Genomic DNA, 23,340 nt, shown 5'->3' with positions numbered 1-23,340 from the left:
ATCTCTAAACACACACACATACATACATACCTATATATAAATAAATATATATATATATATATATATGTATATATATATATATATATATATATATATATATATATATATATATATATATAAAAGCGCTAAAATTGAGATGAAGCACACAGGAAGGTAAGGACTTACCTTCGTGTGCTTCGTCTTAGTTCTCGCGCTGCTTTTATTGCGATAGCAATTATATGGACAGTCTCGGCTGGATTTTGCCGTCGCCGCCGTCATGTACCGTATATTTATAAGCATGTATATATATATAAAAGCCCCAAAGAAAAGTAATTCAGAAAAATGCTTCCGAAGCGCGGAATCGAACCAGGGACCTCTTGCTCCGCAGCGAGTGGCGCTATCCACTACGCCCACGAAACGCAGATAATCCACGTAGCTAACGGCGAGCGTTATATACACACCCTTTACCGCTGGACGGACTCAGAGACGGCAGGCGATAATAAGCGTTTCTTCATTACCAGCGAGATGGCGCTAGCAGCGCGACAGGCGCATTTAAAAGTCGTCGGCTCGCTCGCTCGCTTCTTCTTATATTTGCGCAGCGATAACATTGCCCTTCCGCTGTCTGCTCGCGCGGTTTTCTCGCGGTGAGGGGAAGAGGAATGTTTCAAGCTTTCACCGTGATGTCCGCGCTCATGTTACCGAGCGTACGAAAGTCACTCGAGCTGAAGGGACGCCGCTAAACGAACAAACAGAAGATGAGCGCGAACTATCAAGTGTCACAGCTCGACACTTGAAGCACGCTAGTTTCCTTCGCTGCTTCGGCCGCCTTTGCAACAGGAGCGTTGTTCAAACTGAGAGTATCCATTGGCGAGCCTCACTTCGTATAGCATTAATTTCTTGCTATCGCATTCATTGGTTCGCCCTTGCGGCGAAACTGCGACTTTTATTGCGATAGCAATTATATGGACAGTCTCGGCTGAATTTTGCCGACGCCGCCGTCATGTACCGTATATTTATAAGCATGTATATATATATAAAAGCCCCAAAGAAAAGTAATTCAGAAAAATGCTTCCGAAGCGCGGAATCGAACCAGGGACCTCTTGCTCCGCAGCGAGTGGCGCTATCCACTACGCCACGAAACGCAGATCCTCCACATAGCTAACGGCGAGCGTTATATACACACCCTTTACCGCTGGACGGACTCAGAGACGGCAGGCGATAATAAGCGTTTCTTCATTACCAGCGAGATGGCGCTAGGAGCGCGACGCACGCATTTAAAAGTCGTCGGCGAGCTCGCTCGCTTCTTCTTATATTTGCGCAGGGAGACCTTGCAATTCCGCTGTCTGCTCGCGCGGTTTTCTCGTGGTGAGGGGGGGATTGATGTTTCGAGCTTTCACCGTGATGTCTGCGCTCATGTTACGGAGCGTACGAAAGTCACTCGAGCTGAAGGGATGCCGCTAAACGAACAAACAGAAGATGAGCGCGAACTATCAAGTGTCACAGCTCGACACTTGAAGCACGCTAGTTTCCTTCGCTGCTTCGGCCGCCTTTGCAACAGGAGCGCTGTTCAAACTGAGAGTATCCATTGGCGAGCCTCACTTCGTATAGCATTGATTTCTTGCTATCGCATTCATTGCTTCGCCCTTGCGGCGAAACTGTGACTTTATTTTTTGCGATTGATTCGTATATACCTTTTTTTCGAGGGCGCCGCCATATTGCCTAGCGGGTGGCGCCGTCTCTGGTCTGGCAACCGACTGGCATATGCGAAGCTCCGTCCTTGTATGGAAAGTATGCGTGCGGTTGCACTTGCAGTAATTTATTTTCGCTCCGGCGCGCGGAATCTCTTATCATGTGATGCAGTTTAAGCAGGAAATGAGTCTGTGAGACGTCCTGAAAAAGTATGATTCATTGAGGGTCAATGATGTTAATTAATATACGGCAGCGCGAACGTGTCGCAAGTGGTCGTTATCATGTACTTCCGGCACTGTTTGTCGGTAAACGTCGCAAATATTTCGGCTCGTTCTAGCTGGGCAAGCAAGTGCTGGAACTCTTCGGGGATACAATGAATCTTTTTCTTGCACTGTAATCTTCTAGTCTTTTTCTTCATTCTCGGTTTTTTTATGCTCTCGCACCGAGTACCGCTCGTACATGCGGTCATGCATGAGCGCACAGTCTCGATTTCGTGGCGCGGACGGCATCTGTCTGTTGCTTACAAACTGTCGGCCTATCCTGTTTCTCAACTTTTAAGTGACCGCTTGGTATACTCGCTTGTTTATTGTCCACCGGTGCGAACGAAATGAGAGCTGTTTACGGGGAGGTGCTGGTACATAGAAGCGATGGTGATGTTGACATGCCGGCGCACTTCTTTTTCTTTTTTTCTTTTGAGAGTCGTGACACTTGATTGGATTTCAGCGGCGATAAGGTGAAGATGGTCAGAAAATTTCTTCTGTCGGTGAGGCACCAAGCCTCGCAGAATTAACTAGGTTAATTCTGCGCGGCTTGTCGGACATGGTTCTTGACCACGTAAAAAATTGTCTTCCTGAGGTGGTTGTACTGCACACGAAGCGACAGTACCTTTCTTTTTTCTTTTTTTCTGTATCTACTTTTAACTATCCACCTTTTATATCGGACATCGATACACACCGCTTTCTTACGGAAATGGTAACCTCACGACAAGGATCTCGCCACGTACTTTTCATGTAGTGTTCAGTGAATGTTCGGGTTCTACAAGGCCGGTGCAGAGCACAAATTAAATGTATGATGCCCGTTATCCTGCTGCGAAAGGTTTTCTCGTCCGTGCTAATACCGCTACATAAACTGCAGCGATCACCGTGTTGAGCCGAACGACGAGGCTAATTGTTAGACCTACGACATCATATTAAAATATAATAATAAAACGAAGCGAAAACAGCACAGCTGGATACTCGAATGGTGCTTAGATGTTTCGCGCTTTAACGGACAGGGCCGTATACTTGACCGCTTGTGTTTGTTCGCCTATCTGGTTATATCCGATTGTCATTTGACTGTGTGGGACACTGGGAATATAGGATATATTGCGGCACTTGCCGATTTAGAACCTGAGACGTAACACAAACGCTGTACCCTGAAGAGTCCGCAACCGCGAACACTTCGCGCTTGGTTTCAGACAGCAGTTTCCTTTTTTTCTGTGGTTTTTAGAACAACCAAAAAACGGCACAGTGGTTTCCCGTTGACCTTTCGCTGGCTGACATCGCACTGAAAGATAAGAAAATCCGCAGGTAGACCTAAAACACGCAAACATTCTTCGTAAACGCCGCTCATCCAAGCACCAACCCGCACACTCCGCGCCGTCGCGCACGGGCCAGAAAGGAGAAAAGCGCTGGTTGCCAGACCAGTCCTCCTCGCCCGATGCAAAGGTCTATAGATGGTTTCGCCAGCGCTTGCTTCTCTCTGGCAACATTGTGCGTTCACCGGAAACGCACCCTAGAAAGCTTCCTGTCTACCGTGTTTTAGCGTGGTTTTAGCCTGCGTTGCACGCCCGGCTGCTTGTGTTTGGATGTTTTCTGCGGATAGAATTATTCCGGTGAAGCGCGCGCTGCTGTGTGGTGCCAGGATGCAGTCTGCGATCCGAAACTAGTTTTCTATCGCAAGTCAAAAGGTTGCGTTTCCCGACAGATGAAGGCAAATTGAGTGCCAGGATTGCAGCGATCAGGCTAGAAAACTGTATTCCCACAAAAAGCGCGTAGATTTGTTCTGTCCACTTCATCAAATGCAAGTAAAGCTCAAGGCGTACTCTAATGGCACAGAGGAGAGAGAGAGAGATAACAAAACGAGGAGATGCTCAGGTGTTACCAATCACAAGGAACACGTCTGACGCCGTCTTCTTCCACACTAGACAGATAACTGCGCTGTCTCCTGAAGTGGATAGCAAAACGTGAAAGCTGGATAGCGCCAAAAATCCATCGTAAAGGTGTTTCTTGTAGTTGGAGCCTCATCAGTGATGTTTACAGTTCGAAGCAACACTCGGGGCACCAGAGCAGCACGCTCAACATGAATCGCCGCACAGTGTACGTCGCGGTGCCCACGTTTTGTTGCGGATTGCCGTGACGCCGTTGCATTTGCTTTGTATGAGTGGGTGCATCGGTGCGAGTAAATGGCTCATCGGCTGTTGTGTTGCCGCCAACGGACATCGTCACACTCTAGCTAATTTATCTTTCGGTGTGAGCGAGGACTGTAGATGTAGGCGGATTAATTTGAAAATTTGATTCATGAATAGTGTACTCGTAAGTAAGCCATAGTAGTTCGCGTGACTCAGCCGCACCTGACGTCATCACGTAATGAGTACATTTTTTTATATTATCTCAGTCACACCGATCACAATGGACCGCGATCGATTCCGATTGGCGCCGATCTCCATCGAAAGTACCCGCGGTGTGACAGGTACAGGCGCAGTAATAAGCGTTTTATAGTGATTTTGTGTGCCTAGACCAAACTACATAAATATGTCCGCGGCTGTGACGAGAGGAAAGTTTCTTAGCTCCAGCCAAGAAGCTGAATTGCAAAACTTCCCTCATCCAGCGGATCAAGTGACTCCTCTCCTCGCCACTGAAGTTCCTGCTTGTAGCTCTCCCGTGCGACGTCGTCGAGTCCCCTCATGTAATCGCTAGACATCGCTTTAAACCCTTCCAAAGGAATGGACCAGAAATAATGGAGCAATAAACTCAAACACACCAGGCAAACACCACCGGGACCGCTGAAAAAGTATTACCGAAAGTGCCGCACCGCAAGTCTTCTTGGGCAAACCGTTCGGCGCATGCCAGTTTGTTTACAAACAGCGAAACCGTCTATACTAACTGGCCTGGTTAACCACACTCTTGCACTTTTCGTTGCTAGTGGCATGAGAATATTAACTAGGGTTGCACACCTGAATATTTCAGCATATTTAACGCTGTAAGATAGCGACTCGGGCAAGACAGTAACAGAAGAACGATGGCAAGATATTTTATAAAGGCCGCTCTCCAACCTGAACGTTGAAATAAGTTTGCCGTGTTTCTTAATGGAAAATTTTTTTTTCGGCGCATACAGGAGAATTCGAGTACCTGAGCCGGAACCATCCCGGAGCCAGGGTTGCCGCCGTTTTCCATTTTGCCGACTGCATGCATTTAAAGGTGCCGAAAGCAAAGCTGCGAGAAACACAGAGTGCTTTCCATGCACTGTGACCATAGCAGCGTGACACCAGCGGCGGTAACCACACATAGGTGCTCGCTAGGCGCGAAATGGAATGCTGAAAAGCCGCAGACCGCGGAAGTCTCTTCAAAGCTTCGAGGTTCCCCGGGGACTTCGGTTCCGTTTATCCAGCACCGCGGATCGATATGTTTGCGTCGAATATCGCCTCTAGCGTACCGCGTCTCGGTTAGGATATCACGCTTCGTAACACGCTCGAGAAATGTAGAACTCTTGTTTTTTGCTTCTACGCGTAAACGTCCGTTCGACAAGAACAGTGTGTTTATGAGAGGGAGCGTGCAGAGATCATTTCTCAGCAGCGATGAGCGCATGACATGGGCTGTCATTGGTACAGTAGTTATTCAAGGACTGTAGTTGTGCGAGCGCGCGCGCACACACACACACACACACACACACACACACACACCACACACACACACACACACACACACACACACACACACCACACACACACACACACACACACACACACACACACACACACACACACACACACACACACACACACACACACACACACACACACACACACACATGCACGCACACACACACACACACAACACACACACAAACACACACACACACACACATGCACGCACACACACACACACACAACACACACACAAACACACACACACACACACATGCACGCACACACACACACAACAACACACACACACACACGCACGCACATACACACAGGCACGCACATGGGTTAGAAAGAGAGAGATAAGAAAGGCAGAAAGGTTAGCCTGAGCGGTAGCATGCTCTAGTCTGCTATACTCTACACCGGGGGAGTGGAACGGGAAAGAAAAAGAGTTATGAATGACGATGGTATAATTTAAGGAAGTGAGTATATAGAGTCCCGTCAAGCTGACGCAATGCTATACATGTTAGTACTTTTTGGGAACACTAAGCAGAACGTTATACTTACCTGAAGCTTTAGGTAGAGGAAAGAAGTAGACAAGACGCTGTACGTGTAGGACAAGATTAAACTCACGCTGTTCATTCAACAGCAAGGACCGCTAATTAAGTAGAAAGAACACGCCACGAAGATCACATGGGCGAAGGTGGGACATCAAAGCAGTATCGGCACGTGCATGTCAGGAAAAACCTTCTCTCTCTCTCTTATAAAGGCTGAAAGACAGGTCTCTAAGGAACTCACTCGCTTGTTTTTTTTTATTAAGAAGCTTCTCGTATAAAGCATGAGTTCGTGCGGCAGCTTGTAACGATAATTTGATTTGCAATATCAATTAAATATAATGAGGGTATGACTCGTCTATTAGCCGATATACTACAACGTGCATAATTTTCTTGGCGGGCATCGTGCGGATGCTGTTTTGGTGTCGTATGTTCACGCATCTGCTCGTGGCGCCATGTTTCTCCGCTTATTAAATGACCCTTACCGGTGAAACAGCATGAGCAAGAGGTTGTCATAACTTATCCTTGTTCGAGAATGAGTCGGGTTATTTGTGCGACTTACAGCTCGAAGTGTGTCTAATGCACTATACAGACCATGATGATTGCATGGTTTTCCGGGTTTAACGTCTCGAAGTGCTATGAGAGAGGCCGTAGTGGAGGGCTCGGGATAATTTCGACCACCTGGGGTTCTTTAACATAATAATAAATGTTGGAGTTTCACGTCCCAGAACCACGATACGATTATGAGGGACGCCGTAGTGGAGGGCTCAGGAAATTTTGACCATCTGGTGTTCTTATATGTGCACCTAAATCTAAGTACATGGACCTGAAGCATTTCGCTTCCATCGAAATGCGGTCGCCATGGCTGGGATTCTATTCCGTGACCTTCCGGTCAGCAGTCAAGCACCTTAACCATTAGACCACCGTGGCGGGTTTGGGGTCCTTTAACGTGTACTGAAATCGCGCATAGACGGCCGGGCCTCTAGCATTTCGCCTCCATCGAAATTCGGCCGCCACAGCCGACACCGAACCCGTGACTTTCGCGTCAGCAGCCGAGTAGACCTTAACCAGTGGGCTACCGCGGCGGCACTATCCACCATGATTATGCTCTATAGTGCGTTTTACATATACTGTAACATGAATAGACCAGGAAAACCATACTTTATGTACGTTCGTGCGTGCAATTGTATGTGTGCGCGCAAAATTGAAAAATTACGGGGGAAGGGGGTTTCCTGGCGACGCCATGTTGAACACTATAGATGTCTTGCATTGACGTCACAGAAACCGCCGTGTTGGAGCACCAGCATGGGGGGACGCGACGTTTGCGATGTCTCATTGATGTTATCAAAACATCACATGCAGGTTCTTTCGTTATCCATTGAAGCAGGTTAACCTCAACTTGTTTGTCACAAAAGCCGCCACCGTGAAGTGCCAGTACGTTCATAAGCTGCGTCCACGACGTCACCTGCAAGCTATCTATTCTATACAGTAACAATTATTATAGTGGGCTTTCATGAAAAGAAACGAAATGAAACTACCTCGGCCTACACTATAAACTATAGCGTGACAGCGAGAAACGAAAGGTGGACACGATGTGCGAACGTATTCGTTATACCACCAGAAGTATGGCTTTTCGTCGAAAGGTTTCAATGCGCGCACCAGCTCCGCCGAGATGCGCGGCCATCTGGTGCAGGTCTATCTCGTGGCATTGAAAGTCGCCAAAATGACGCGCCTCGTGACTGCGTTCTGAACTCTGATTGGCTGACGCGCACACGACGCGGCGCGCGAGGCGTTCCTTCTCAGTTTTTCATCATTGGCAGGGGCGTAGCCAAGGGGGGGGGGGGGGGGGTTGGGGGGGTTCAAACCCCTTCCCCGAAAAAAATTTCTGGCTACGCCCCTGATCGTTGGCTGGGCTCGTTCACTCGGTTACGGCGAGGCACGCCGACGCTCAATCATATGAAACTATAATCATGACGAAATGTACGCTAGAAGTTTAAAAATATATCATTTCGTTTGTAACCAGCTGTGTGAAGCCGGCCGTGTTCCCTCGCATAATACCGGCACTTGCTAATGTCGGCTAACTGTCTGTTGCCACCTGAGAATAAGAAGCTCACAGGGTTCCTTATGCCCACCTATAAGACAACTCGAAGACGAAAGCCATCTTCTTCTTTTCCTTCTCAGTCGATCTATCGATCCTCCCCTGCCCCCCTCTGAAGGCTTTCTGTACGTAACGAGGTTTTGCACTGCCTCCGCGATCGGCCCACCTTTTACCAAGCGACGCTGTCATGTAAGCATGTCATCATACGAAGTCACGTCATGATGACGTCATGATGACGTCACCTAGTTGCACGATGTTATGAAGTCGTCATCACGTGATGATGATCTTTGCGTCACTCGAGTTGACGCCGGCGGTCAATTTTCATGTTTGATGAGGCTTCAGAGGCTTTCGCCTTATTATAAGCTCCGTCCACGAAACCACGGTGCGCCTGTCATTTACCTCAGTGAGAGAGTCGCACCAGCTGGTTTTCGTTCGAAGCGCAAGAGCTTTGCCTCTGATAATGTAAATAGGAAGAAGCACAACTAGAAGAACACTTATGGAAGCTTGCAACGCAAAGGTCTAAAACGCGAGGCATTTCCGCGCACACCAGTAAAAAAAAACTCTTTCTTCTTTCCTTCTTTTTTAAATACTTTGGGAGGTTATTTGGTTGAAGCTCCGCCAGGCGGTCCGCGTGGCGGCGAGTGGCGCTGCAAGAGCTCCCGCGGCTGGCGCTTGTGATCGCTGACAACGTGGGTTAAGCGTCGTCTCGTCTATTTTTGCGACGTCCAAGTCTTACGAAGACTTATCTAACGAGGGCCAACAGAAAGTGCGGTACCACTTGCTTTGCGCCGGGCTGAGACACAAAGACTCCGCTTGACACTTCTTCTCCAAAAGACCCTGTATGGCAAAGATAGAAATTTCGACTTTCTTCGAGAATCGTCGTGTCGTTGCGGGCGCTTGACTCGCGCCCGGTCCGTGCCGCGCGGCACTTCCACCCCACACAACAAAATGTTGTAGGTCCCCCCCCCCCCCCCCAAAACGCACGGCGTCCCGCGAAACCGTGGAGGAGCCACCAGATAGAACAGCAAAACGAAAGGCAGGCCCTTACCGAGACTACTATGTTCTTGTTATTAACAGTGGATTTTCGTCTATGATATAACACTCGCCGCCTCGGGAATTTTTCTAAACAGCGCTTGTCCTCTTCTTTTCAGTACGATGCTTTTGTTAACCACTTTGCTTCGGGAACGGAGCTCCAAAAGATAATTGTAGTTCGTTGCGTAGTGAATACAGCACGAAACGCAAAGCCGCATTAGTGCTGCGGGCAGATCTGCTCGGTAAGAAAAACTGGTGTACGATAGCGACAGAGTACGCGCGACTGCTCGGTGTCACGGCCGACGAATTGTTTAAACCAAAGCGTAGAAAGAGGGCCGAAAATACAACTACTGAAAAAATTGCGTCTACAATGCGATTTCATTTACCGTTCTCGAGATTTTGGGGTATCCCTTTAACCTCGCGAAAACGTGGAAGAAGCACAAACTAGCCTGCAAGAACACTTATCTGTTCGGGCAGCGAAGCGCGGTTTGCAACGCAAAGGCATGCTGGTTTAAAACGCGAGGGCATTCTCCGCGCACACCAAAGAACGCTTCGCTTATAAACCGACTCCCACAGCACCTGGGGCCCACATACTCTTTCTTCTTTCCTTCTTTTTTTATTGCCAATCGCGAATGTGTCTTTGGGAGGTTCATCTGTTTATACTGGCGTATAGCGCACCCTGAGGGATGGTGTCTGTAACCAGCGTAGAAAATTCGTCGAAACTTCGAGTTTAAAGTCACAAGAGTATCAGTTTGGGCGAGTTGGTATCCCACGACGTTCTCAGTGTTTGGCGCAACTCAGAGTAAAATTAAACAAAGGTAGGGGTAGAAGGAAAGGAAAGACGACAGCGCGTCTTCTACTTCTACTTGTGCTTTCCTATACTCCGTTTGAGTTGAGCTAAACACTCAGTACGTCAGGAGTTTAAAGTCATCTCGGGCATGTAACTCTTGCTTGCGCTTAGCGTCCTGCGTGAGCACTTTATCAATACCGGTAGCCGAACGATGACGACACTATTTCTGGTGAAACCATAAATTTTGATCATGACAGCTATTCTGCCGTTTAGCCCCACGGGGACACGTGCATTCGCGTGGTTGTTGAGAGTATAGAAGTCGTCAAAAATTATACTGACCATGAGAGGGGCTCGGACAAATACAGTAAGAAATAAATAACACTCCTACGTATCTCGAGGACAAATAACAGAAAAATATATATACTGATGAAATATTGCGAAGAGAAAAAAAAAACTGCATCGCGACTACACGTGGCTAGGGCCTAGTACACTCCAACATGGCCTAGTGCGCTTTCTTTTTTTTTCTTTTCATACCAAGCGTCTAAAAATCAGAAAGTAGAAAGTGGTCAAGTCTATACTGTATATATAAACACGCGCGCATACGCGTGTGTGTATAAGTATATGACCGAAAATTTTTCTTGTTTATTCAATGTGGAAATGTGAACGGATGACTCGAAATACGCGTATTCTTCCAGCATACGCACCTGAAATTTATGTTGCAGATTTTCTACACCATGCTAGTTGCAACAGGCGCATGTCATCTCAGCTCTACGCGGCACTCAACAGGTGAGAACGCGTTGTCTTCTCACGCTGCACGCTTTTGCTTGAGTGTGTTTTTCCTTTAAGTTTTTTAACCCTTTCTCCCATCTCTCATTTTTTCCTTCTTGCCTTTATGTACCCCCTTACCCCTTGCCCAGTGCAGGATAGCAAACGGGAGAACTTTTTTTATGGTTAACCTCCCTGCCTTTCACTTAAATTTTTTCTCTCTCTCTGTGCAGTCAGTCAATATGGCGCACACTCTTGCAGACATACCTCGTTCTTTGGTGATGTTTTTGCGTCTGCACAGTATAGCGAAAAAGTTTTAACTTGAGCAGAGGTCGCTATTACAGTGTGTTTATATAGTTGCCGATGCGTGGTTCCCTTTCTGACACTAACGCCGTGGCTATTCAGCATAATTACCTTAATTGTATATTGTTAATTACGAACTAGTGACAGTAGCTTCTGCCCCTTTTGGACCACAATAAAGTTCTCACTCACTCACTCAGTGCCTTTCGTGTATCCAGTGTTGGTGCTGTGTTTTTAACTTTTTTTCAGGTGGTTATAAGATTTCGTAACGTAAGCAATTCGTTGCCTGCACGTTCCCATAATATGAGCAGTGCATAATTATCGCACAGGTTAGGCCACTTTACGGAAAAGCACCTCGTAATCATTCAAGAGATCGTAGCAGCTGATTAATAAGTTGTGGAAATTATTGTATCAATTATTGACATTTTCTCTAGGTGTCAAGTGAGATACACTCACCTCCCTACGTTTACACTCTCCCTTGTTTCCCTTCTTTTTCTACAGTGAATAAATTGAAGAAATGATTGCGTTATACTAGTGAGCACTAACGAGGCGTTTATTTTAAACGCTGTATTTACGTGACAAATGTTGGAGCTGTATGACATGGGGATCTTATACTCGTTAAAAATCAATGTAGTTTCTCTTTTTTCTTTTTATAAGCGCTCATGGGGTTGAACGAAAACTGGCTGATTTGATGTGACTAGATTACACGTGCATCGTAACGTTGCCTCCAGCAGTACTAAGTACCTCATTAAAACCGCCTTTTCGACAAAGAAAGAGAAAAAAGAGAAAAGAACATAGAAAGAGCTAGAGAAAGAGAGATAAAGAAATAGACATTGAGAGAAAGAAAGAAACAGAGTTAAACAAAGAGATAAAAACAGAGAGAAAGAGGAGGAAAAAAAGAGAATCTTAAAAAGAAACGAGGAAGGCCGCCTGGATCCCCTGTTCCAGCCTTACACCACTAGCGCAAGCTGCTCCAGTTTTTTTTTTTTTTTTACACGCGAAGCATTTCTTAGAGGTACGTTGAGCGTTTCTATCTATCTATCTATCTATCTATCTATCTATCTATCTATCTATCTATCTATCTATCTATCTATCTATCTATCTATCTATCTATCTATCTATCTATTCGCCTACGTCTGGGTGCTCTCATGATCGCCTCCTTAACTTGGTGTAGACCAAAGTTGGCGTGGGAGGGTAAGAGGATTTGACGAGTATGACTGTCGGGTCATGACATGAATAACGTGAAAATCCTGTCGCGTACGTCGTCAGACCCTTTCGTCCAGACACGTGTGGCTCATATCCGCTTACCACGGGCCGCGGTGTACGGGTATGCGCCACAGGTGATTGACAGTTTATATCTACCCAGGAACGGCGAGAACAGACATTGGTGATTTAAATGCGAGAGCGTTAAGAAAAATCGACATCGGCAGCGTTGACCCGAAGAATTAAAAGAGTAAGAATTAGGATCCCAGCAGGAATCGAACCCAAGCATTCTGTGCGACAATCAAGTATACTACCACAGAGCCACGCCAGGTCCACAAACAGGTTTGGAAAAAGAGCCTATGCAGGCGCAATGTCGATGCAACGTCGATTGTGGTTGTGGTGCTGGCCATCTAATTTTACAAGAAAGCAATAAACACTACATATGTACTCCAACGATACAGGCGTTATATCAGATCAACGTCTGTGGTTTGCTTCCGCTTTTATAGCAGTCTAATAAACATTACATTTGTATTCCTATGATTCCGCAAGCTATATTTAGGCATCGCTCGACCCCGGAGGAATACATTATCAAAAGATACGTATGATGTTCACATGATTGCACGATAAAGTCCATTTAGTTTTGATAGTACTGACGTATGTACTTTAACGTGAGGACTGACGTACGTCGCACCATAAGCAACCCTTTAAACGCCAGTGTTGTCGACGTGCCTGGTAAGCCCACGATGTGCACACAGCTACTACACTTACAAAAACACGTCGATGCACCTCGTAACGCTTGACTCAAGTCCATAAAATACAGCATAGAAGTACTCGCTGACCGCTTCGCATGAAACCGATTACCACAACGCGTAGGATCTGCCGTGCTTTTTTTTAAGGTTCACTTGAAATATGTGTCTTTTATTTATTATCATTTTTTACCTGCATGTACGGATTCTTATGCACTCCGTGTTGGCATCAGCGTAGACACAATAACTGTGCAACGGAGCTCGTATGCGAGCACATAAATCATTTAAAAATCACTAAGTTCCGTTTTCTTGCAATCATGGCACTCCCTTCGGAATAAAACGTAGAGCTCCCTCGAGGCATTCACAGATGCATAGAGAAAGCACTGACCCTCGAGGCACTGGGGCCACGGGGGGCCCTGAGGGTCTCCTTCTGCGTCATCTATATATATATATATATATATATATATATATATATATATATATGGATAATGAAGAGTCTGTCTTCGGTTGCCGTAAAATAAATATGAAAAAGGTATACGCTTCGAAAAAACTGTTTATTTGTCGACGTTTCGATCGGAGACCGATCTTCATCAAGACCTTGATGAAGATCGGTCTCCGATCGAACGTCGACAAATAAACAGTTTTTTAGAAGCGTATAGATTTGTCCTATATATATATATATATATATATATATATATATATATATATATATATATATATATATATATATATATATATATATAGATAATGAAGAGTCTGTCTTCGGTTGCCGTAAATAAATATGAAAAAGGTATACGCTTCTAAAAAACTGTTTATTTGTCGACGTGTCGATCGGAGACCGATCTTCATCAAGACCTTGATGAAGATCGGTCTCCGATCGAAACGTCGACAAATAAACAGTTTTTTAGAAGTGTATACATTTGTCCTATATATATATATATATATATATATATATATATATATATATATATATATATATATATATATATATATATATATATATATATATATATATATATCGCGACCTCTCCGCCTTTCCTAGTACACGAAAGTTTTGCGCTCACGTCAACCACTGTGGAAGCTGTGCAAGAAGTTAGGTCAGCATAACGTATAAGGTTGCGCGTCTCGCGCTTTGATGTGATCGTTGTAAATGTGGCCTCCGCCATTGGCTCCGGCTGCGCGCTATCGGAACGAATCGCGGATGCCACGATACGAAAACAAAAAGACGATAAGCGATCCAGAATAACCTATTGATAACCGTATAAATAAAGGGGTTTGTTTATTTCTAAGGCACATAGCATCTTTACTTATTACTCAGTCTAAAAACTAAAAAAAAAAGAGAATCACATTGCGGGTGGTAAAACAACTGAACTATTTCTTAGTGAGAGCGCATCTATACTGCAAGAAGTCTCGCTAGCTTCCATAACGTTGCACCTGATATGTGAAACGGAGTATTGATCCTTGGCCATGTCACTCCTTTTCTCTCTCGCTCTCTCATGTTTCTTGTTTGCTTTATTATTTGCAGTCAGCTTTATGCTGATCGTCTTGCTGCTCATTCTTTCCGGTTTTTGCATCGTGTTCTCCGTGGTTCTTCTCCTGGGCCTCTTTTTCGTAAGTTGTCTTTTCGCTTGACTGCTGCAACCTTAAAGAAATGTCAGGGCTCGTAACCTGTCGTGTAGAAACCACATAATGGATCCAACGAAATCATTGCTTTATGTTTTTTTTTCCTTTAGGAACGCTAAGACTCTTGCACTTCAATCACTTGCGAAGGCGCTTTTAGCGATGATAAAGAAATAGTTAACCTGCTCGCGTTAACTGAATTGTCGGAGGTGCGTCAAACTACTGGGGTCACCTTATGACACCCAGTTCAACAGGCACTAGCACATGAAAGAATATTCCAGAAATTGTGTTCCGTGTGCTGGTCGATCTATGTGGTTCTATGACGGACATCGCAGTGGACGGAACCGGACTCGCTTATGTCACCTGTGGTTCTTTAATGCCTACTCAAACCAAGTACACTATCGTTCTTGCGTTTTATCCCTACCGAAATGCGACCGCTGCAGTCTGGAATCGAACCTCCGACCTTATCGAGGCGGGTGGCCATGTTCTCTTAACTTCTGGTTTAAGGACGTCGATAACAGCAACCAATGCCGTATTGAGGCTATCTTTGTTTTTGTCGGGAATACCCGTGTAACTCAAGAACGTTGAAAAAGGAGTTTCGAAATTGGCGACATCAATAGCACTGTCCTTAAACGGACACCACAGAGAAAAACGCTTTTTCTCGTATTAATAAATTACTCTTTCACAATTCCAAAGTCGCCGCGCTTGCCGCGAGAAGGCGCTTGGCAAGCGAGAAAACAAGCAAAAAGAAAATGCGAGTGGCGACGCGACCTCGAAATTCCCACACCAAACGTCGTGACGTCATAGATTTTGACAGCATCTAATGGGTTCTACGTAGTTCCTAATCAGTAAAAATGAAGTATGTTGTCCTTTGAGGGGGCCATAGACTTAACATAACAAGCTTCAGGAAATTTCCTTGAGCCAATGACGGCCAAAACACGCAAAATACACTCTCAAATCTGTGACGTCACGTGCGGCGATTTCGGCGCAAAACTTAAAAATGAATCATTAACCTTGATTTCATCCTGTATTTATAAACCTATGATGGTGAAATTAACGACATTATTGTTCTCAGAGTACCATTTACCAATCTAAACCGATTCATTGTTTCACTTTAATGTCCCTTTAAAAACCGCATACAGATTCCGTAACCCACATTATCTACAGTGTCAGAAATAACAACAATTACTACCGTTGCCGCTTTCGCTACCATCGTTATCCTCGTGTGATCGCATTTATGGTACATATATCCATTCGCAGCCCCCACCATCATATTCGTTATTAAACATCACGCGCCCGACATCTTCGCTCGTCGCAGGACAATCACCTGCTGTTGCTTCCGTGGATCGCGTTCGTGTCCACGACCACAGTGCTGGACGTGGCTCTCTCGTTCTACTTCATCACGGACCTGGTGAGCACTGGCCTCCTTAAAGCACGCCAGACTGGTCGAGTTCCGCGCAGCTGGCAGCCGGTCGGAGGGTGGCGACAATCACGTCCCGCTTAAAGTGCTATATATAGCCAGGACACCGGACATTTTTCGTGTGGTTTCCTGAATATATCCAGCATTCAACCAGGACCTTATTGAGAGTGTATAGTCGGTTACAACCTACGAATAAATACAAGCTCCGGCCCCAGAACTGCGGCGCGCCTGCCATTCATGTGTGCAAAGATAGGCGTGCTATATAGGTGGTTTCCATTCTAACCGTGAGTACGTTTTCGCTGCTAATGTAAATCTTACGCATATTAAGAATTAAAAGTTTGTCGTCCCTGCGAGCGGTATGCAGTTGCGGAATGCATTCTGCCGAAGGTGAGAAATGGCCCGGCTGAAGCGCGAAAGGAAAAAGAACGGGCTGACGTGCTACCCTATGTACATAAGGTCACATGCAACCTTAAAAGGTTGCGAGTCGGCATGGCGTACCGCTGGGGTCCGCGGGCCCAAACAAACTGGCGAAGTTCTGCCCTCGCATAACAGCAAGTCATGCTCAACAGCCGAAAGGCTGCAGAGAGGAGCGTGCTCGGCCGTTTACTAAGTGTGCCACCCAGGTGGTTTACGAAATGCCCTTGCGGTAAAAGCTATGTTGGCCAGACGGAGCGCTGCTTCTATGATGGAGCGCGGGAGCACGCATTTATACTACTAGAAATAAGGACGGTGCGCATTTAAGCGCGCATGTGACATCACGTGAATGACGCCACGCTTCATGGAGATACGGATTTTTGGAAAATGCAAATACACGGTATAGCGCAGGAAATTTTGGAGGCGTTTTTCACAAAGAAGAGGGGTAGTGACTGTATAAGCGAAACTTCAATAAACCTGTATGAATCGGAAATGCGGTATCTAGAAGGTGTTCGATAGCGTTATTAAGTAAACGAAGGCAGAAGTATACGTTGCGCATGCGTTGGCGAAAAGTGGATTTAGTAGCCTTTATTCGTCAAGAAACGAGCAGTTGTAAGTGAGCGCCCGTCCTTTGTATGTGTTCCTTCGTGTTTCTGTGTGGTCGTGATTTTGGCGCGAAGTTGACTATTGATTATAGACATGCACCAACTATCCCAACAGCGAAAACTACTAGATGTCGGAATCTTTGCCAAAACTTGGCAAGAAGTTCAAGTTTTTCTACCAGAAACCAGCGACACGAACGTCTGTATGGGAAAATCACCTATCTGAATTACGCGAAAGATGCTTAACGTCCCTGAAGTGAGCAGATGCGTTTGGATAGGACAGTTATGCTAATTCTCTCTTGGTGGGACAGCAACGGCTGTGCCCGGAGCTTACATTTATTCTTGGTTCGTAACCGACTATAGTTCGTTCCTGACACTGGCTTAAACAGATGCAGCACTGTTTTGGGCAGTATCACTTGTACAACACGTTCAATTGTAACAGATGTAACAGAGGTTCCGTGATTTTTCTAATAATCCTGTTCTCTTTATCAGAATTTCTGCACAACGTTCTTGCTAGTTGTATTTCATAGGTCAAGCACGACCCTTTGAATTCGCCTTTTATCTAACTTTTTTGTTTGTTTGCAGAAAATCGACGGTTTTGTGATCACCATGTACGTTGTCGACTACGCCTTGTGCTTAGTAAATGTAAGTATTCAGCTAATTCTTGCTGCGTAATCAAGCGAGCACCGTATTTCGTATAACGACGACATAAAGATGCCATGGGCATGCCAGGACTTTCTCGCATAAACCTGCCTGGTGCTATGAGACTCAGAAGCGTCTGACTATTCTTCATTTATCCGTGAATGTGTCGTATAGTTGGTTCACGCAGCCTAGAATACAGCTATGCGCCGTAGTTGAAGTATCCGGAAAGAGTTTGACCACGTTAGTTCATTTAACGCGTGTTCTATCATCGATACCCACGGTTGAAGTACAGCGCGAACAAGCGAGTTCGGTGGAAGCGAAATGCGCTTGTGTTCACTCACACTTAGATACACGTTAACGAATCCCAAGACATCAAAATTGATACGGAGCCGACAGATTCGAGTAACCTAGTTACCCTATACTCCGTAATTTTTTATTACTCCCTTTTTTTCGTTGTTTGTGTCTGTGTATCCGTAATCTGTTTGGAAGTATGCGCCTGAAGAGAGATACATGCAAACTTTACGAAAGTGTAATTAACTACACGATTTTCATCTTTTCTATGGTTATTTTCAAGAGACAGAGGGGGTCCGGGGAAAAGCAAGTAGATAACGCACTCCTCCTGTTACATCATTACAACTGCGCTTGTTGATATCGCGAGCGTTTATTGCTCTCTAATCTGGAGACTTTCACAGATTGTGTGATGAAACTCTTCCCTGGTGCACTCTAAAAAAAAAATGGGCGAGTGCTGCAGCTGGCAGAGATTAATTTTCTCTGGCAGCCGAATACAGTTTGTCGCTGGCTCTTGAGCTCTCAGCCGCAGGCGCTTCTTCTCACAACTTGAGGTGACGCGTCGCGCGTCTCGCCCCGATTAAAAAAAAAAAAAACTACAATTGCGTTTCTCAATGCTCATAGAGCACACAACAGTCGCACCTTTTCTCGCGTTAGACTAACATTCCACATAGAACGTCGCGTATGAAGATGCAAATTTCTCTAGAAACCCAATTTCCCTCAAGTCTTCGCAGAATCTTCTTTTCTTGGAGACTCCGTTTTAATTTATAACAATTTCTTTTTATTGAAATTTCAGACCAACACCAAGGGGTGAAAAACATCAATATGATCCTTGTTTATGTGCTTACTCTCAAATTGTGCTTGCGCAGAAGTATGCGTAAAAGAAAAATCGAAATTTTTCAGCGTCACGAACCAGAAAGAATAAAACCAAAACTTTCAAGGACTGAGGCGCCTCTTCTTTCGTTTTCTTTTTCGGCGTGCATTGTTAGTGTTGAGCGAACCGTTTCTTCACTGCAAGCGTGATATGGAATTTCCCGTAGCCGTAATTCGAAATCATATCCACGTGGGTGAATGATAGCCGACGACCCAACCAATGCCTGGGTTTATGTTATGCACACTTAGAAACATCTAGCGTTTAAGTCGCCTTACAAAGGTGGCGCTTTTCATCTACGTCATCCCGCCCCGCTGCCATATCTTTTCATTAGCTGCGAAACACTTCCGAGAAAGCACAACGCGGTCTTGCCCGGATAGGAAAGGTTGCCTCCGCAATAAAGCGGCCATGCAGCCATAAAAATGCACTTTCCTTTCTTTGTTGCTTTTTAGGCTTACTTAAGGGGCGTATCCTCGAGACATTTTCCCAGTAGGGCTATAAGCAGTGCTGTGAATTCTCACTGCTCGCGCGAGGAGCATGTAGCCAAGTGTTTTCTTGCAGAGTCTAGCCTGCACTCTGCGTTGTAGGAGTCGTAGCCCAAAGCAGGCCCTGAGGCCATCTTTGAATAAATACGCTCATATTGCCGAGATTACAACCACGCGCCACCACCAACAGCCCATTTAAGAATCGCGGCTAGCACGTGTGGCCTGCGTCATGGTTCTGCCAGTATATTTTTTTTACCGTAGAGCGCCGTCTAGGGAGCACCGGGACGTAGACCCGGTTTACAATGAAAATAAAAAAAGAAAAGAAAGTGACACTTAATGGCTGGCATTTGAAAAGCTCTGTCTCGCAGCCATCTTCGCTTTAAGTTCCGACTCAAGTTCTAGAAACTGTTTTGGTACGGCGTTTAGAGTCACTCTTGCAACGGTCTCGAGTATAACTGTACCGAAAGATAAATAAATAATGTCCGTGATGAAACGCCTATGATGTTTTGTGTGACATGCTTGCAATATATATATATATATATATATATATATATATATATATATATATATATATATATATATATATATATATATATATATATATATATATTATATATATATTGTAACGAAGACGAAGTACTCCGGCGCAGAAGCAGCAGCATCGAGGGTGCAGCAGAGCCTCGCGCTAGCGGACTGTGCTCGGTGCATTACGCGACCAGCGATAAGCTCGACGCCCAATAAATCTCCTTTATATTTGGTGGACCCGTGCTGGGTAACGTTTCCTCTACCATCCTGGATCTTCGTTCTCGGAGGCTACCTTCTGCTATGCCGGACGCCAACCAGCAGACGCTTCCATCACCACCTGCCACCTGCCCTGGCAGTGTTCCGCAGCGTGAGCCTCCAATCTTCAGCGGAACAGACGACAACGACGTTGAAGATTGGCTCTCGACTTACGAAAGGGTGAGCGCTCTGAACAAATGGACCGACGCGGACAAGTTAACGCGCGTATCGTTCTACCTCGCGGGTGTTGCCAGTCTTTGGTTCAGGAACCACGAGGGAGATGTCCAAACGTGGCCGCAGTTCAAAACCTCCATCACGTCAGTATTCGACCGACCCGCCGTCCGAAAACTGCGAGCCGAGCAGCGTTTGCGCGCACGCGCACAAGACGCGGGTGAAACGTTCACCAGTTATATAGAAGACGTTGTCGACCTGTGCAGACGCGTGGACGCTGCCATGACGGAAAGTGAGAAAATCAAACACATCATGAAAGGAATTGATGATGACGCTTTCCAAATGCTCCTGGCGAAGAACCCGTCCACAGTTAATGACGTTATTAGCTTGTGCCAGAGCTATGATGAATTGCGGAAGCAGAGAGCTCTGACGAGACGACCCTCCGCACACGACCTGGCATCACTGTCCAGCCTGACCAACGGCCACGACCACGCGTCGCTGATAGCCGAAATTAAAGCCTTTGTCCGCGAAGAAGTCGCCCGACAGCTCTCCCTGGTGCCCTTCACACAGGAAGCTACCACAAATCTGCCATCGTCCCTCCGCGGCGTCATTCAAGGAGAGGTCGCTGAAGCGCTGCCAGCTGCCCGCGAGCAAAGTCTTGTGGCTACTCCACTTACATACGCTGCGGTCGCTGCCATGCCCTCTCGCAAAGCATCCGTACCTCCTTTCCAGCATCCTGCGAGCTATCCTCCACCTCCGGTCCGCTGGGCCAGCAATGCCACAGCCAACCCGTGGCGCACGCTCGACAATCGCCCGATATGCTTCGCATGTCGATACCCCGGACACGTCGCCAGGTATTGCCGCCGCCGGGTGCAAGGCAACGATGACAGCCCTCGAGAGCCGTACTGCCCGCCAGACTCAAACGCACATTACGCTCCCGCTGCTTCAGCGCCAGCTCGCTACCAGTCTGATCGCCGGCCTAGGTTGGAACATCTTCGCTCGCCATCTCCGCGCCGCCGCTCGCTTTCCCCTATGCGTCGACGGTCCGCACCTAACGAAGAGGGAAACTAGACGACGCAGTTCCTGAGGCAAGAACTGCGCAAGTTTCGGTTTGCCCAAGTCCTCATTCGTCACCTGCTAATGTTATTGATGTGTTCGTCGAAGATGTCGCTACAGTCGCTCTTATGGATACCGGTGCTGCTGTTTCTGTTATCGATGCTGGATTTTGCCGCTCACTCCGTAAAGTAACGACGCCTCTCTCTGGATTGTCGCTTCGTACAGCCAGTGCTCAGCCCATTCAACCGGCCGCAGTCTGTACAGCGCGTGTGACCATTCAGGACGTTCTGTACACGATAGAGCTCATCGTACTTTCATCGTGCTCCCATGCGATTATCTTAGGATGGGACTTTCTGTCGCGTCACAACGCCGTGATCGATTGCGCTCGTGCTGAAGTCGAATTCTGCTCACTCGATGACCCACCCTCCGTCGACCACCAATCTGCCGCCAAACTTGTCGTCAACGACGACACCTCCATCCCTCCGTACTCTTCGGCAGCCGTACCAGTCTCGTGCAGCGCCATATCCGACGGGACGGTCTTCTTCACGCCCTCTCAGATCTTCGTTACCCGAAGAGCCCTTCCGTTGCCCTTTGCTGCTCTTGACCTTGTCGCAGGTTTCGCCACAATGCCCATTTACAACCATAATTCATCGCCGCTGTCATTGCTTTGTCACGAGTGCCTTGGCCACGTCGAGACGGTCAACGCCACACGAATATTCATCTCCGTCCCCGATGAGGTGCCTTCGACGGCCGTCTGTGAACTGGGTGTCCTCTCCACGCCTGACCCAGCATCTGCGGACGTATTCCGACCGTTCATCGCCGAAGATTTGACACCTGCGCAGCGATCAGAGCTCCTTACCATCCTTCAGCACTACCGCCCTTCTTTCGACGTTGCACAAACGTCTCTAGGTCGTGCCTTAGCAGTCGAACACCACATCGACACGGGTTCTCACTCACCGCTGCGGCAACGTCCATATCGCGTGTCTGCTACATAACGCCGTGTCATCGCCGACCAGGTGGACGACATGCTCCGCCGAGGTGTCATTCGACCTTCCCAGAGCCCATGGGCGTCTCCGGTGGTACTTGTCACAAAGAAAGACGGTTCCATCCGCTTCTGTGTCGATTTCCGGCGATTGAACAAGATCACGCTGAAGGATGTCTATCCACTGCCGCGCATTGACGATGCTCTGGATTCTTTACAGGGTGCTGAGTTCTTTTCCTCGCTAGACTTGCGGTCAGGCTACTGGCAGGTGCCGATGGCTGAGGCCGATCGCCCCAAAACCGCTTTTGTCACGCCAGACGGCTTGTATGAATTCACCGTCATGCCTTTCGGACTTTGCAACGCACCTGCTACGTTCGAAAGAATGATGGACAACGTTCTCCGTGGCCTTAAATGGAAGATCTGCCTATGCTACCTCGATGACATCGTGGTCTTCGCCCCTGACTTCGCAACACACTTGCGCCGCCTTCAGCACGTCCTTAGTTGCTTGACCAACGCGGGTTTGCAATTAAACCTTAAAAAATGCCGATTTGCCATGCGTCAACTGACCATTCTAGGCCACGTTGTGTCCAAGGACGGCATCCTCCCGGATCCCGAGAAATTGCGCGCTGTTACTGCGTTTCCTAAACCTACTAGCATCAAAGAACTTCGCAGTTTCAGTGGCCTATGTTCATATTTCCGGCGATTTGTTCGAAACTTTGCGTCAATTATATCGCCTCTCACACAACTCCTTGGCGACACTAAAGATCTTTCATCGTGGTCTCCTGCCTGCGACGAGGCTTTCGCCACCTTGCGACGGCTTCTCACGACGCCACCCATTCTTCGCCATTTTGACCCTGAAGCTCCAACTGAGGTCCATACCGACGCCAGCGGTGTAGGCCTGGGTGCTGTGCTTGCACAGCGTCAACCTGGCCACACAGAATACGTCGTGGCA

At 46.9% G+C, this 23,340-nt stretch overlaps 1 protein-coding gene across 8 annotated transcripts in view; it reads left to right on the top strand.

The window, feature by feature from the left end:
- Nucleotides 1–23,340, top strand: part of LOC119382611 (uncharacterized) — a 138,934-nt gene that overhangs the window by 22,394 nt on the left and 93,200 nt on the right. For all 8 annotated transcript variants that reach the window (XM_049412263.1, XM_049412268.1, XM_049412264.1 and 5 more), the window contains exons 2-5: nucleotides 10,766–10,829; nucleotides 14,583–14,668; nucleotides 15,996–16,088; nucleotides 17,699–17,758. In XM_049412263.1, the coding sequence (XP_049268220.1) occupies nucleotides 10,766–10,829; nucleotides 14,583–14,668; nucleotides 15,996–16,088; nucleotides 17,699–17,758 (303 nt within the window). The remainder of the gene's footprint in view (nucleotides 1–10,765; nucleotides 10,830–14,582; nucleotides 14,669–15,995; nucleotides 16,089–17,698; nucleotides 17,759–23,340) is intronic.

Source organism: Rhipicephalus sanguineus, chromosome 2, assembly GCF_013339695.2.
Source record: "Rhipicephalus sanguineus isolate Rsan-2018 chromosome 2, BIME_Rsan_1.4, whole genome shotgun sequence".
NCBI classification, from domain to species: domain Eukaryota; kingdom Metazoa; phylum Arthropoda; class Arachnida; order Ixodida; family Ixodidae; genus Rhipicephalus; species Rhipicephalus sanguineus.
This window is presented reverse-complemented; position numbering and strand designations above follow the sequence as displayed.